Raw genomic sequence first — 16,935 nt, 5'->3', positions numbered from 1 at the left:
TAGGTATTGATAATATGCAGAATACAAAGAATTCCTCCCACTTCTTACTGCCTTGCCTCCCATCAGATGTGTTTAACAGCAACTCTGTTTTGGGATAGGGTTTCTTTTATGCATGTTAATATTTTATATTGTAAGACACTTCATTTCTGTCTGTAGAAAGATGGCTAACTGCATAAATGAAAAACAGCTATTAGTCAATTTTTATGGTCTGAGGTGAAAATAGAAGACACTAATCTGTGTCAGAAGAAATTTACTGACAAATTTTGCATGACTTTCTAATCTACTTGAGGTACTGCTTCACTCTGACTCATAAATAAGTCAGGCATAGCTCATATAAAAATCGAATATTTAGGTGCAGAATATCTGATTTTATATTTACATTTCTTTCTGCATATATAGACATCAACATATGGTGCAATTCACCCTGTGCAGAGGGCAACAAATGCTTACAAACCATTTAAATCCCACTTAAGCCTTATTTGGGGGACATCAATTGGATTAAAGTGGCACATAGTCTTTGTGCCAGGCCTCTGCAGAGGGGTCAGCTGCACCCACCGGTTTGATATTACATAGGTAGTAATAAGTGAAACCTGCTTTAGAAGTTCTGAAATCTGTACTAGCTTATTTCTGATGTTGTTCTTCTCCTAAACCATGTTGTGGCATATGAGTGCATTCGGTGCAAGGAGCTTCTGGCCCTCAGAGACCATGTACTGGCTATGGAGACCAGAGTGGCTGAGCTGGAGAAGCTAAGGGACGCAGAGAGGTACATAGATGAGAGTTTCCAGAACGCAGTAGAACGGTCCCACCCTTGGTCTGACAGCCTCTGTGTTGTTGAGGAGGATGAAAGTCTCAGGGAAGGAGAACATCCAACTGGAGCAGAGGGAAACGATCCCATAGTTGGGATCCTCTGTCCAGATGATGTTATACTATCCTCTCGCACTGAGGATACCTCTCCGTGGGAGGGAATTACAGTTATTAGGAAGAGACAGGTATCAGTAATGGGCGATTCAATCATTAGAAACATAGATAGCTGGGTTTGCGATGGGCAGGAGAACTGCATGGTGACTTGCTGACCTGGTGCAAAGGTTGCGGATCTCTTGAGACATCTGGATAGACTTATGTGTAGTGCTGGGGAGGAGCTGGTGGTCGTGGTACATGTAGGTACCAATGACATAGGGAAGGATGTGGGAGAGGTTCTGGAGCCAAATTTTGGCTGCTAGATAAGAGATTGAAGTACAGGACCTCCGTGGTAGTATTCTCTGAAAAGGTTCCAGTTCCACGTGCAGGAGTCTATATAATAAGATGGGTGAACTAGAGTGCTCCTATTAAATGAGGATATTGATATAATAGGCATCACAGAAACGTGGTGGAATGAGGATAATCAATGGGACACAGTAATACAAGGGTACAAAAGATATCAGAAGGACAGAACAGTGCTGGTGGGGGAGTGGCACTATATGTGAAAGGAAGTGTATAATCAAACGAAGTAAAAATCTTAAATGAACCAAACTGTACCATAGAATCTCTATGGATAGTAATTCCATGCTCTAATACAGTGGTCTCCAAACTTTTTTGATCGCACACCCCTATCAGTAAAAAAAATTTTGAGCACGCACCCCTTGCTGCGCCGAAGCAAAAAAAAAAAAAAAAAAGTGCCACTCGGACTCCCGTCCAAATTGCCGAAGCAAAAAAGCCGCTCCCGCCTGATGAAGCAAAAAAAAAAAAAAGTGCTCCTCCTGCCATGCACCCCTAGGGATCCTGCTGCGCACCCCCATGGAGATCACTGCTCTAATAAGAATACAGCAGTAGGCATATATTACCGACCACCTGACCAGGATGGTGATAGTGACTGTGAAATGCTCGGAGATTAGAGAGGCTGTCAAAATTTGAAAAACTCAATAATAATGGGGGATTTCAGAAATCCCCATATTGACTGGGCACATGTCACCTCAGGATGGGATGCAGAAATAAAGTTTCTTGACACCTTAAATGACTCCTTCTTGGAGCAGCTAGTCCTGTAACCCACTCCAGGGGAGGCAATTCTTGATTTAGTCCTAAATGGAACACATAATCTGATCCAAGAGGTGAATATAGCTGGACCGCTTGGTAATAGTGACCATAATATAATTACATTTAAACATCCCTGTGACGGGGAAAACTCCACAACAGCCCAACACTGTAGCATTTAATTTCAGAAAGGGGAACTACACAAAAATGAGAAAGTTAGTTAAACCGAAATTGAAAGGTACAGCACAAAAAGTGAAATCCCTGCAAGCTGCATGGAAACTTTTTAAAGACACCATAATAGAGGCTCAACATAAATGTACACCCCAAATTAAAAAAAAACATAGTAAAAAAACCAAAAAAATGCCTCTCTGGCTAAGCAACAAAGTAAAAGAAGCAGTGAGAAGCAAAAAGGCATCCTTTAAAAAGTGGAAGTTATATCCTAGTGAGGAAAATAAAAAGGAGCATAAACTCTGGCAAATGAAGTGTAAAATATAATTAGGAAGGCCAAAAAAGGATTTGAAGAACAACTAGCCAAAGACTCAGAAAGTAATAGCAAAAAAATGTTTCAGTACATCAGAAGCAGGAAGCCTGCTAAACAACCAGTGGGGCTACTGGACGATCGAGATGCTAAAGGAGCACTCAAGGACGATAAGGCCATTGCGAGAAACTAAATGAATTGTTTGCATCTGTCTTCATAACTGAGGAAGTGAGGAAGATTCCCAAACCTGATCCATTATTTTTAGGGGACAAATCTGAGGAACTGTCCCACATTGAGGTGTCATTAGAGGAGGTTTTGGAAGAAATAGATAAACTAAACAGTAATAAGTCACCAGGACCAGATGCTATTCATCCAAGAGTTCTGAGGGAACTCGAATGTGAAATTGCAGAACTACTAAATGTAGTCTGTTACCTATCATTTAAATCAGCTTCTGTACCAAGGGACTGGAGGATAGCTAATATGATGCCAATTTTTAAAACAGGGTCCAGAGGTGATCCCGGCAATTACAGGCGGTACGCCTGACTTCAATACCAGGCAAACTGGTTGAAATGATAGTAAAAATTGTCAGACGCATAGCTGAACATAATTCTTTGGGGAAGAGTCCCTTGTAAAGGGAAATCATGCCTCACCAATCTACTAGAATTCTTTGAGGGGGGTCAACAAGCATGTGGACAAGCAGAATCCAGTGAATATAGTGTACTTAGGTTTTCAGAAAGCCTTTGACTTTCTGAAGGTCCCTCACCAAAGGCTCTTAAGCAAAGTAAGCTGTCATGGGGTAAGTAACTGGTTAAAAGATAGAAAACAAAGAGTAGGAATAAATGGTCAGTTTTCAGAATGGAGAGTGGTAAATAGTGGTGTCCCCCAGGGGTCTGTACTGGGACCAGTCCTATTCAACATATTCATAAATGATCTGGAAAAAGGGGTAAACAGTGAGATGGCAAAATTTGAAGATACAGAATTACTCAAGATACACCTCTACCCCAATATAACATGACCCGATATAACACGAATTCGGATATAACGCAGTAAAGCAGTGCTCTGAGGGGGGATGGCTGCGCACTCCAGCAAATCAAAGCAAGTTTGATATAACGTGGTTTCTCCTATAACGCAGTAAGATTTTTTGGCTCCTGAGGACAGCGTTATATTGGGGTAGAGGTGTAGTTAAGTCCCAGGCAGACTATGAAGAACTACAAAAGGATCTCTCAAAACTAGGCGATGGGCAACAAAATGGCAGATGAAATTCAATGTTGATAAATGCAAAGTAATGCACCTTGGAAAACGTAATTCTAACTATACATATAAAATGATGGGGTCTGATTTAGCTGTTGCCACTCAAGAAAGAGATCTTGGAGTCATTGTGGATAGTTCTCTGAAAACATCCACTCAATGTGCAGCGGCAGTCAAAAAAGCAAATAGAATATTGGGAATCATTAAGAAAGGGATAGATAATAAGATAGAAAATAGCATATTGCCTCTATATAAATCCATGGTATGCCCACATCTTGAATACTGAGTGCAGATGTGGTCGCCCTATCTCAAAAAAGATGTATTGGAATTGGAAAAGGTTCAGAAAAGGACAACAAAAATGATTAGGGGTATGGAACGGCTTCTGTATGAGGAGAGATTAATAAGACTGGGACTCTTCAGCTTGAAAATGAGATGACTAAGGGGGGATATGATTGAGGTCTATAAAATCATGACTGGGGTGAAGAAAGTAAATAAAAAAGTGTTATTTATTCCTTTTCATAACAGGAACTAGGGGTTACAAATGAAATTAATAGGCAGCAGGTTTAAAACAAACAAAAGGAAATGTTTTTTCATACAATGCACAGTCAACCCATGGAACTCCTTGCCAGAGGATGTTGTGAAGGCCAAGCCTATAACAGGGTTCAAAAAAGAACTAGATAAATTCATTGAGGATAGGTCCATCAATGGCTATTAGCCAGGTTGGGCAGGGATGGTGTCCCTAACCTCTGTTTGCCAGAAGCTGGGAATGAGCAACAGGGAAAGGATCACTTGATGATTACCTGTTCTGTTCATTCCCTCTGGGGCACTTGGCATTGGCTATTGTCAGAAGACAGGATATTTGGCTAGATGGACCTTTGGTCTGACCCAGTATGTCTGTTCTTATGTTCTTCTGGACTTGTGCGTGTCATCTAGGCCAACACTTTCAAACTTGTGTGCCAACATCCGTGGCCTAATTTTCTGAGGCGCTGATGTGATTTTCCAGCTTTGAATTTAAGCAGAGCAAATGTGCAATATCCATTACCAAATCAGGTTTGTTCACAGTTTTAAGTACACAACTCTGTAGTCTTTAAAGTTCTACCTGTCCAGTGAGGTGAATTCTGGGCTCCTGTAAAAATAAAGTCCATCTCCATCCTATAAGGGAGGTGGAATTTAAACAAATCAATACCATGAAAGAAATCAATATTTATAACTATAAACAACACAAGAAGCTTGGTATGAAACTTTAGACACCTGACCAGCAACTGTAAATGCAGGGAAAGGAAGACATGTCTTCCTGACACTGCCAGACTGTCATGGCCCAGGAGCTCAGAGATTTCAAAGGACATGAAGCAGTTTAAGCAGTGAACCAACAATTTTAAATGTAAAATCAAATTCCTGCTCTATGGCTGCAACCCAGGAATGAAGTTGAGTGCATATGAAATATTGAAAATGCAGTTTGCTGCTCTTCGCTTGTTGCTATCATCAGCTAGGTAACAAGTTGTCATAGCTTTCCATCATTTCAACATGTTCGCATTTTTTATCGTTCGTGTAAAGCTAAGTAGTATATATGGGGAAGGGCAAATAAATGCATGTTTATTTTAGCTGATTATTTGTTTACTTTTTTGAAGACTGATCCCTTTTCAAAGAGGGTAAAGTTAGCAGGACTGTGCTTTGTGACTAGCTTGGTGTGCACGATGTGATACATTAAACAACTTTTCTCAGGGTCTGAAGATATAAACAAGTTGGCCTGCTAAACCCAGGGTTGTGAGTTCAATCCTGGAGGGGGCCACTTAGGGATCTGGGGCAAAATCAGTACTTGGTCCTGCTAGTGAAGGCAGGGGACTGGACTCGCTGACCTTTCAAGGTCCCTTCCAACTCTAGGAGATAGGATATCTCCATTAATAAAAAACAAACAAACAAAAAAATTACAGTGCCCTCTCCTTTTAGCAGTAGGTACTTTTTTTTATCATTTTGGTTACTTCCATTACAGCCTCTGAAGTAGTTACAAGAACCCAGAGCCCTTAATCTCTTTCCAGTAAGAAGACTGGAAGACAGCCATGGGGGTGCAACACAATAACAATTAGAGCACTAACTGCCCTAAATCTATGCATGGCGGGAATGGAACATGCTGGCTCCTTCCATCCCCCAACTAGCCCACAAATCCTCCTCAATGCACACCTCCTGTGTCTGAGATCCAGAGGCCTTTGGGTTCAGCACCAGAAATGTGGGAGGGGAATAGCATCTGAGACTCTGGGAAATTTCTGGCAGGCTGCATAGCCTGGGTCAGAAAGGGGCCTGTAATGCAGAGGAATTGGGTGGTGTCTCTTTTAAGAGTCCTCTAATGATTCTCACTTGTCTGCTATGTTTAAGAAGCTGACAGAAGCTGTTGTGTATATACTGTAGTTACTAAACAAGGTTATTTGCGCCCAACGGTTACCACATCGTTCCTCCACATTAAGTGTGATTGTGAAAAGAACAAAAAATGCAACAGGGCTCTGATTTGGGATTACGAGGTTCCCCCACAAGGGGCAAAGAAGACTGGTCTGAGCATGCTCATTTCCTCACATCACATACTAGGAGTGATCTGCTGAGCTTGGAGCTGGATCTGAATATATTATAATATATTCTCACCAGCAACCACGCACCGCACCATAACAACTCTAACTCAGGAACCAACCCATGCAACAAACTCGATGCCAACTCTGCCCACATATCTACACCAGCAACACCATCACTGGACCTAACCAGATCAGCTACAACATCACCGGCTCATTCACCTGCACGTCCGCCAATGTTATATATGCCATCATATGCCAGCAATGTCCCTCTGCTATGTACATTGGCCAAACTGGACAGTCACTACGCAAGAGGATAAATGGACACAAGTCAGATATCAGGAATGGCAATATACAAAAACCTGTAGGAGAACACTTCAACCTCCCTGGCCACACAATAGCAGATGTAAAGGTAGCCATCTTACAGCAAAAAAACTTCAGGACCAGACTCCAAAGAGAAACTGCTGAGCTCCAGTTCATTTGCAAATTTGACACCATCAGATCAGGATTAAACAAAGACTGTGAATGGCTATCCAACTACAGAAACAGTTTCTCCTCCCTTGGTGTTCACACCTCAACTGCTAGCAGAGCACCTCACCCTCCCTGATTGAACTGACCTCGTTATCCCCACACTGATATATACCTGCCTCTGGAGATTTCCATTACTTGCATCTGAAGAAGTGAGGTTCTTACCCACGAAAGCTTATGCTCCCAGTACTTCTGTTAGTCTCAAAGGTGCCACAGGACCCTCTGTTGCTTTTTACAGATTCAGACTAACACGGCTACCCCTCTGATACTTGATGTGTGAATGAGGCTGTGCCATGCTGAACGGTTCAGTGCGAAGGTTTCCCATGTGGCGGTGTTGATCTCGAAGGACATCAAAAAGGTCTTCAGCGTGTCCTTGAACCGCTTCTTTTGTCCTCCATGGGAACGCTTTCCCTGGGTGAGTTCTCCATAGAAGAGCTGTTTAGAATGCGTTCATCTGACATTCTCACAACATGTCCGGCCCACCTGGTCTGGGCTCTCATCAGCAATGTGTAAACTGACGGCAGACTGGCTCTAGTAAGGACATCAATATCGGGCACTTTGTCCTGCCATCTGATTTTTAGAAGCTTTCGCAGACAGGAAATGTGGAAGTGATTGAGCCTTCGTGCATGACTCCGATAGAGAGTCCACGTCTCGTAGGCGTGTAGCAGAGTTGGAAGCACCACTGCTCGGTAGACCTTCAGCTTCTTTGGTAGGCTGATCCCTTGACGTTCCCAAACATTGGAGTGCAATTGGCCAAATGCAGAGCTGGCTTTAGCAATTCTGCAGTTTACTTCATCATCGATTGACACTGCTCGGGAAAGGGTACTGCCCAGGTACGTGAAGTGGTCCACTGTCTGAAGTCTCTGTCCATTTACAGTGATGGATCGTTCTGAGTACGAAGCGAGGGGAGCTGGCTGGTGCATGACCTCAGTCTTCTTGATGTTAATGGTGAGACCGAAGTTGTTGCATGCAGTTGAAAACTTGTCCATACTGGCTTGAATTTCTGGCTCTGTACTAGCATTCAGAGCACAATCATCGGCAAAGAGAAAGTCTCGAAGTACAGTTTCCTTCACCTTGGTGATGGCACGCAGTCGCCTCAGATTAAATAGTTTCCCATCCGTTCTATACTTCAGGCCTACTCCTTCAGTGCAGTGTTGAAAGGCATCAGTCAAAGTGGCAGAGAATATCATGCTGAACAAAGTGGGTGCTAAAACACACCCTTGCTTGACGCCGTTGGTGACTGGGAAGGCCTCAGATGTTTCACCGTCATCCAGGACACGAGCCATCATACCATGATGAAATTGATGTACCATTCGTATAAATCTGTCTGGACAGCCAAAATTCGACATGATCCTCCACAGGCCCTGGCGACTGACAGAGTCAAATGCTTTCGTGAGGTCCACAAAAGTTATGTAGAATTCACGATTCTGCTCTTGACTTTTCTCCTGTAGCTAACGCACAGCGAGGATCATGTCAATAGTCCAACGTCCCTTGCGGAAGCCACACTGTGATTCTGGCAGTAAGCCCTTCTCCAGGTGAGTGATCAATTGGTTCAACAGAACCCGTGCAAGAACTTTCTCCGCTGTAGAAAGCAGCGAGATTCCACAGTGATTGTTGCATATCTGGCGATTGCCCTTCCTCTTATAGAGGTGCAAGAGGGACACATCTCTAAATTCTTGTGGAATGGTTCCCTGCCTCCAGAAGGACTGAAACAGCTCAGTGAGTTTCCATAGCTGCACGGGCCCACCGACTTTGTACACCTCTGCTGGTATGGCATCTGACCCTGGAGCTTTGCCACTTGACAGCTGATTGATAGCTTTCTTCACTTTGTCCTCTTCTGGTGAAGCATCCATGGAGTCATTGACTGCAACCTGGGGCATCTTGTCAATGGCCTCATCATTGATGACTGAGGGGCGATTGAGAATTGCTTCAAAGTGTTCAGCCCATCTCTGGAGAATCTGCATCTTCTCTGTAAGGAACACAGTACCATCAGAGTTCAGGAGAGGAAAGCTCCCAGAAGACTGTGGACCATAGAGTGTGTTAAGGGCTTCATAAAACTGTTTATAGTCGTTCCTGTCTGCATATACCTGTATTTCATCTGCTTTGGCGCTCAGCCACAAGTCCCGCATTTTGTGCAGTCGGTTCTGTACTGTTCTGCAAGTGTTGATAAAGGGGGTCTTCTTTGCCGCTGAGGATGGATTGTTTTGATATGCACGATGCAGGCGGTGCTTCTCAGCAAGTAAGGCCTGGATTTCTGCATCATTTTCATCAAACCAGTCTTGCCGCCTGCATGTGGAGGGCCCCAATACCTTCGATGCAGCTGTATGGACAGCGTTGCGGAATCGCTCCCAGTCTTTCTCAGCGTCATCCTCAATACGAAGATCAGCAAGTTCATTCTCTAGGTCTTCCGCTAGATTTTCAGTGATGCGACTGTTCTTCAGCTTCGACACGTTGATCCTTTTGAAAGCCTTACAACCTTGTGGTCATCTCTTCAGCATGATTCGGAGCTTCATTTTGGATACTATGAGCCTATGATCCGTCCAACAGTCAGCGCCACACATAGCTTTTGTAACCCTGACATCTTGTCTATCCCGTCTCCTGATGATGACATAATCGATCAAATGCCAGTGCTTGGAACGGGGATGCATCCATGAAGTCCTGTTATGGGTAGGAAGGCGGAAGACCGTATTGCTGATCAGAAGGTCATGTGCTGCACAAGTTTTCAGCAGTAACAGACCATTGCTGTTACACTTTCCCACTCCATTTTTCCCGATGACTCCTTCCCAGGTTGCAGCATCGCATCCGACTCTTGCGTTAAAATCGCCAAGCAGAATCAGCTTGTCTGTGCGGTGCACTGATGATAGCAGAGTATCTAGTTCTTCATAGAATTTATCCTTCACATCCTCTGGGTTGGTCATTGTAGGAGCATATGCGCTGATCAAAGTAGCTTGTTTTCCTTTTTAAAGCGAAAGCTGCATTGTCATGAGCCAGTCATTCATACCCTTGGGGGAACTGGCAAGTTTCCGAACAAGATGATTCTTGATGGCGAAGCCAACTCCAGATTTGCGACTCTCATCACTGCTGCGGCCAGTCCAGAAGAATGTATAGCCAACGCCTGTCTCGGATAGCTGTCCTTCATTAGCAAGGCGAGTTTCGCTAAGGGCTGCAATGTCAATGTTGTAGCGTGCGAGCTCTCTAGTGACAAGTGCTGTTCTTCTCTCCAGTCTGTCTGCCGTGATGTTGTCCAGTAACGTGCACACATTCCATGTGCCAATAGTGATCAGTGTCACTCTAAGTTTTGTTTTTGTTTTTGTTCGACTGCTTTTATGGGATCCCCGCCAGCCGCGGTATGCTGGCCAGGGTAAGGTGAAGCAGGAAATGTTTAGGGCACCTTTTCTAGCCCCCTCCTCGTTCTACGGAGGTGACTAGTGCAATCCTGAATAGGGCTGCTCAGTTGCTCAAGAAGATGCCGAGCTCCACTGCTGCTTCAGTCAGTGAGGAACGACCATTATGCCTGAGCTGCCTATGTGCAGGTCTGGCTGACTGAGGCAACCTGGTTCAACCTGGTTCAATGGTCAGGAAGGCAGTGACAGCAAGCGTTGTGGAACGCTTAAGAGCACGACAAGACACATAGGCGTCCTGGACCTCCACTGCGCCCTGCCCTATCTCCAGCCGTCTCGACTTCTGTCTTGCCACTGGATACAGATAGGAACTGGGAAGAGAGAGTGAGGCTGACGTTGCGCAACTCTCCCTCACTTTAATCCAGTTCACGCGCAAGTCTTGACATCATATCAAGTCCTGTGGCGATGGGCGAGCGACGAAGCAGCAGGTGTGGATACACTGGGAGTTGTAAATCAAGACTGCCTGGCTTTGAGAAGTGATGGACTTGATGCAAAAATTACTGGGTGAGGTTCTATGGCTTGTGTGTTGCAGGAGGTCAAACTGGATGATCATAATGGTCCCTTCAGGCCTTAAAATCTATCATTTTCTCTACTGGAAATTCCATTAGACTGTTGGAATCCTTCAGATAGTCCCTATAGAAGTTATTTGTTGATGTCTACTAGTCTTTGTTGGTTTCTACTGAAGCCCAATAGGTCCATTGCTCTGTTCCAAAACATAGCTGGTAACTGAGGACAGCTAAACATATTAAACTTGATTTCTACTCAGCTCTTCAGTGTATGTGTATGATGGTAGGGCAGCATTTTTATGGGTTTCTCATTCATGAAGAAGTAAAAGAGTCTAACAGATTCCTGGACAAGAGTATTCCAGAATATACATAATATAACTTCCTGTGGTATGTTGGGTTTCAGGCAATATATTGGAGGGTATAAAAATGTAATAGTGTGCTGTGCCCACTTTTTACTTGTACCTCCTTAGGTCTGTGTGTAAGGCAATGGAGAATAAAGTCTATAGTTTATATTCCAAGTATATAAAACAGGCTATCTCAATACAACTACTCATAAGGCATCAGTTATTAATTGGGTTCTGCCAGTCATAGGTAGAACAGATTTGTCAATTTAGCAAGTTTGATTAAGGTGCTAAAGTTTAAAAAAAAATACAGAAAACAGAGGTCTGTTCAGTATGGACATTTACATGTATGCACTCTTTTAAAAGCAGTTACTTCTGAATCTCTTAACAAAAAAGCCAACAGGCTATATTGTTAGCGAACAATTTCACATGTTGAAGCTAAAATATTCGTTTGCACTTTTATGTAAGTGGTGTAAATGCGGCTCACAGAGCTGTTCAACTAAGTCATTAATGTAGTGTTCTGCCAGCATTTTCTGTAGCTGTCTAGAAATATACTTTTGTATTACATCTTTCTTTTGAGAATATGCCTAATAATTCATAATCAAAACACTTGTTGCAAACTTCCCTGTTTTTTTTTTCACTGCCTTGCATAGTACTTGTGGTATTGTTATATATCTGCTAAGTGACTCGAAAACTCTATGGGCTGATTTGCTTAGGATGAAGAAAAGCAAACAAATAAGTGTGTGCTCAGGAGGTAGGGAGGAAATAATATTGAGAAAGGCCATACATTATGCATTCTTTATAAGTACCAGTAGGTCACTGTTCGTTGCTGCCAAGCAACCCAAGTGAAACCAGAGGTTAGATTAGGTGGCAGGGGGAAGGTGATGGTACTCTTCCAAGCTCTCCCTACAAAATAAATTCCATCCGCAGGAGACACCACTCACCTATAGGAGGAGAAGCATAATCACACTGTAGCAATCTCAGCCCCTGCCAGTCAGTATTGTGCAGATGATCATGTATACTTTCGGGGGTCTTGGGGTTTGTCTCCCCCTCCCCCCATGGGCATAACTGGAGCAGATTGCGCAATCCCCTCACTGCTGTGGGCAAGTGGCATCCCTGCTAAAAATTGCAGCATATATGTTCAGGCTGGAGACCTGGCTCTGAGACAATCCCATCCCTCAAGGGGTTTCAGAGCCTGGGCTCCAGTCCGAACATTTACATTGTAGTTTTTAGCCTTGCAACCTGAGCCCTGTTGGCCTGAATCAGTTGATCTGAGCCACCCACAGCTGTGCCTGTGGGTCTATTATTGCACTGCACGTGTACCCTTAGAGTCTGTCTCTCTGGCGCTCCTTTCACTGGTGGTTTGGCTTTGTATCACCACTTACTTAGGGCTCTGGCTTTTAAGCCACAATCTAGCATTGTATTAACATTAGGAACAGGAGGCAAATTATAGGCATGAAGAAAAAAATAATTATGGAGCCTTTGATTGCTGTGTGCCTTCATTTTTTTTATTTGTTAAAATATATGATAATTGTTGTCTGTCTTTTGTGGAATATTTTCACTTTTAGAGACCTTGAACAAGAAGCTAACTGTGTCTGGTGTGTAGATTGCAGCGTCTATCTTTGTGTGCCAATTCTCTGAACCTTTATTCCTATGGTAAATGAGCTTTGTTAACTCTCTAGCTCTTATCCCATGAGGAGATACTTCACTAATCTAACATTAAATTGGATTTTGAATTCCATCATCTACACAGCAAAAGTTAATTTGGGAAAATAATTTAATTACAGTGCTAGGGTACACATGAGCATTTTGTAATGCATAATGAATGTGATATAAGTTTTATCTACAAAAGATTTCTGTTGCATTGCAAAATTTATTTACCAAAATTTAGTGGGAGGAGGAAAGGGGACAGACTAAATTGATTAGCTTATGAAAGCAGAATGAATGGGGACAGCCAACTAGTGGCTATTCCCATAACAAAGCAAGTAGAAATTGGTTGTCTTTAATCTTCTTAGCCTAGTGTAATACAGGAGTATATGAATTGCCATGATGTAATGTTCTCAAGTGGTTGAGAAGAAACAGGACTCCACTGTAACAAATATAAAGGTAACTGTTGATTTAAGGCTGTAGTTCAGCAAAGCACTTGAGCACATGCTTAAGTCTGCCTCCATTCAGCAAAGCACTGCAGTGAGACTTAAGGATTTCAGCCAGATGGGAGACCTTCGTTCTCAATGGAAGATAGTTTAACCAGGCAGTCCAGTCCCTAGAGGAGCATGGGGGTATGAGACACTCAAACTACACCTCGCATAGATGCTGTGGTGGCCTAATGCCAAACCAATCCAAAGAGATTTATTTTTCCCGATGGAAACATTTTAAAAATCTTCTTCATCAAGAAAAATTTTGATATCCCAGAGACTACATTTTCCATTGAAAAAACATTTGGAAAGAAAATCCTGACCAGCTCTACTAGGCGTCTTACTGGATCTTCCAACTGATCTGGATGGCCAAACAACCGTATTGGCCAAGAATCCTTTTCTTGTCTTCACTTGGCTAAAGGGCTGTAGCCTTTACTTCTCTACCATTATTTATAGCTTTGTCTTCTCAGAGGTGCTTAACCTGAAAATCATTGGTAAACTTCAGCCAGTGCAGAATCCAGCAGTTTGCTTATTTAATGGGGTTTCCTGTGGAGTAACTTTACACCTGTTCTCTGTGCTGGCTGCCAATTTCTGAGTTCAATTTAAGGTGTTTGTCCATTAAGCACTAAATGGGTTTGGAATTATGACCTGCCTTTCCTTAGATCATCTGCCTCCTAATTTGACACTGCAGCATTTGAGATGAGATGTGGTGGTTAAGCTGACAAACCACTAGTCTAACTACAAGAAGGTATTTTCAGTTAATGGGTCTTGACTTTGAAACCTGCATCACACACTGGTCCTAAATGCAAAATCTGTTGACTTTTGGGGGGCATTCTTGCTATTATTTTCCCCAGGCTTCTGAGAAGGGGGTTGATTGATTAATGAATGTGTATGGAACACATATGATGGGTATTTATTAGTCCCAACTGCGTGATGGGGGAGGAGTCCATAATCTATCATTGGCTAATTTGTTTGATTTCATTGTATATAACCACTGACCATTGGTTGGGTGCAACTTTATTAACCTGTAGAAATAATATAGCTAAGGCATGGTGGCTCACCTTCCTCTCAAAATGATGTTAACATAAACATAACACTGAATTGTTTAGCTGCTGATCATTTTAAGCAACACCCAGCTCCTCTGGGATTGTGGGTGCAGCTGAAGTAGTCTTTACCTCCAGACTGACCCCTGATTCTTTGTATTATGTTTTTCAATTAAGTATAATTCCTGAATATTTTTTTCTTAAAGTAGGAGAAACCTAAATGCATTTTTTGGAGGAATGTGCAGTTTCTACTATCATAAGTTGAAAGTGCATGCGCAGATCTAGGGAAGAAAAGACGCCGTAACTAAAATACACTGGTACATATCACTGTGACAGTGGAGATTCAGGGTAAAAATTTAAAAAGTGATTTAGGAGCCTAAGGACATGTCTATGTTGTGAAGAAAAACTTGCAGCTGGACTGTGCCAGCAGACTTGGGCTCTTGGGACTTGGGCTGTGGGGCTGTTTCATTGCAGTGTAGATTTCCTGGTTCGCACTACAATGGAGCTCTGGGACCCTCCCACCTCGCAGGGTCCTAGAGCCCAGACTCCAGCCCAAAGCCAGAAGTCTACACTGCAATGAATCATCCCCTTACCTCAAGTCCCAGGAGCCCAAGTCTGCTAGCACGGGCCAGCCATGGGTGTCTAATTGCTGTGTAGACACACCCTAAGTCTCAGTGAAAATCACTGGAATGTAGGCTCCCAGGTGCCTGACTCACTTAGGCGCTTTTGAAAATGTTAGTCAATATCTGGTGCAGAGCCCTCAGGGATCAATAAATTCTTACGCTCCCATCTATAGTTGCTGTACACTTCCAAAGACCTACACTTAAATATCAGGAATGTCAGAAAATGGATGAGGCAACAGCTGCCTCAAAACACTTGTCTGATTTTCCTTAGGCACGCCAATTTCTTTTCCATTTTATAGCATTGCCTGTGATTCTGTGTACAAGAAATTAAATCATAATAGACCCAATAGGTTTTAGTCCATAAATATTTCTACAAGCTGTTGTACCAGAAAAGCACATCCATATGGGAAAAGCCTTTTCCTTTCTCCTTGTTTACATGGTGCTCCTCCGTAATGAGACTAGAGTCCTGTAAAAGCACAAATAAGGTTTGTCAAGAAGAACACAGCCTTGCACACAGCCTCAGTCAAAAGTGAACCATGTTTCAAATACATATTCTGTACTGAAAAAAAAATGTTGCTCTTTGACCAAACTGTTGTTGCTACTGAATGATAAACAGAATTGAAGTGTGTATTCCATGTTGCATAAAGAAATGATGAAGTTGTTGGACAGCATTCCCATAATATCCACCAAAGCAAAATCTTTCAAGGTAGCGGGAGGCACTTCTGGCATTGCTCACTGCAAAACAGGCCAGATCTGCAGCTGGGGTGAGGTGTCACAGCTCCATTAATTTCACTGTTCTTCGCTGGCTTTCGCAGTATCAGTTTTAGGGCCATTGACTTTAGTGTGTAAGTGTTTGAGGGCACCTGGCACCTTGCAGGATTGGGCCCTTCATTAACTTTACTATGTGCTACTGTGGTTTGTTAATTGGACTAATTAAAGACTTCGTATTCCATACTTGGAGAATGACACTAATTTGATACAGAATCAATTGGCTGTCAAGTGATTAAAAAAACTAATCGTGTGATTAAATAATAATAGAATTCTATTTATATACATATTTTTTGGATGTTTTCCACATTTTCAAATATATTGATTTCAAATACAAGACAGAATACAAAGTGTACAGTGCTCACTTCATATTTTTTATAAATATTTGCACTGTAAAAATAAAAGAAATAGTATTTTTTCAATTCACCTAATGCAAGTACTGTAGTACAATCTCTTTATCATGAAAGTTGAACTTATAAATGTAGAATTATGTACAAAAATAACTGCATTCAAAAATAAAACAATGTAAAACTTTAAAGCCTGCAAGTCCATTCAGTCCTACTTCTTGTTCAGCCAATCAATCAGATAAGTTTGTTTACGTTTGCAGGAGATAATGCTGCCCACTTCTTGTTTACAATATCACCTGAAAATGAGAACTGGTGTTTGCATGGTACAGTTGTAGTAGGTATTGCAAGATATTTACATGCCAGAAGTGCTAAAGATTCATATGTCCCTTCATGCTTCAACCACCATTCCAGATGACATGCGTCCATGCTGAGGATGGGTTGTACTTGATAACGATCCAGAGCAGTGCGGACCAACGCATGTTCATTTTCAATATCTGAGTCAGATGCCACCAGCAGAAGATTGATTTTCTTTTTTGTTGGGTTGGGTTCTGAAGTGTCTGCATTGGAGTGTTGCTCTTTTAAGACCTCTGAAAGCATGCTGCACACCCCATCCTGATCAGATTTTGTAAGGCATTTCAGATTCTTAAATCTTGGGTTGAGTGCTGTAGCTATCTTTAGAAATCTCACATTGGTACCTTCTTTGTGTTTTGTCAAATCTGCAGTGAAAGTGTTCTTAAAACTAACATGCTGGGTCATCATCCGAGACTGGTATAACATAAAATATATGGCAGAATGCAAGTAAAAAAAACAGATCAGGAGACATACAACCCTCCCCCAAGGAGTTCAGTCACAAATTTAATTAACACATTATTTTTTTAACAAGCGTCATCAGCATGGAAGCATGTCTTCTGGAATGGTGGCCACAACATAAAGCGGCATATGAATGTTTAGCATA

At 42.4% G+C, this 16,935-nt stretch overlaps 1 protein-coding gene across 1 annotated transcript in view; it reads right to left on the bottom strand.

Moving 5' to 3' along the window:
- Positions 1-16,935, bottom strand: part of LOC117879644 — a 106,902-nt gene that overhangs the window by 64,400 nt on the left and 25,567 nt on the right. Inside the window, 4 exon segments of the mRNA XM_034774917.1 lie at positions 7,147-7,259; positions 7,262-8,507; positions 8,904-9,273; positions 9,313-10,168. Coding sequence (XP_034630808.1) covers positions 7,147-7,259; positions 7,262-8,507; positions 8,904-9,273; positions 9,313-10,168 — 2,585 coding nt within the window.

This window comes from Trachemys scripta, chromosome 6, assembly GCF_013100865.1.
Source record: "Trachemys scripta elegans isolate TJP31775 chromosome 6, CAS_Tse_1.0, whole genome shotgun sequence".
Lineage (NCBI taxonomy): Eukaryota > Metazoa > Chordata > Testudines > Emydidae > Trachemys > Trachemys scripta.
The sequence above is the reverse complement of the archived record's forward strand: the minus strand, read 5'-3'. Positions and strand labels throughout refer to the sequence as shown.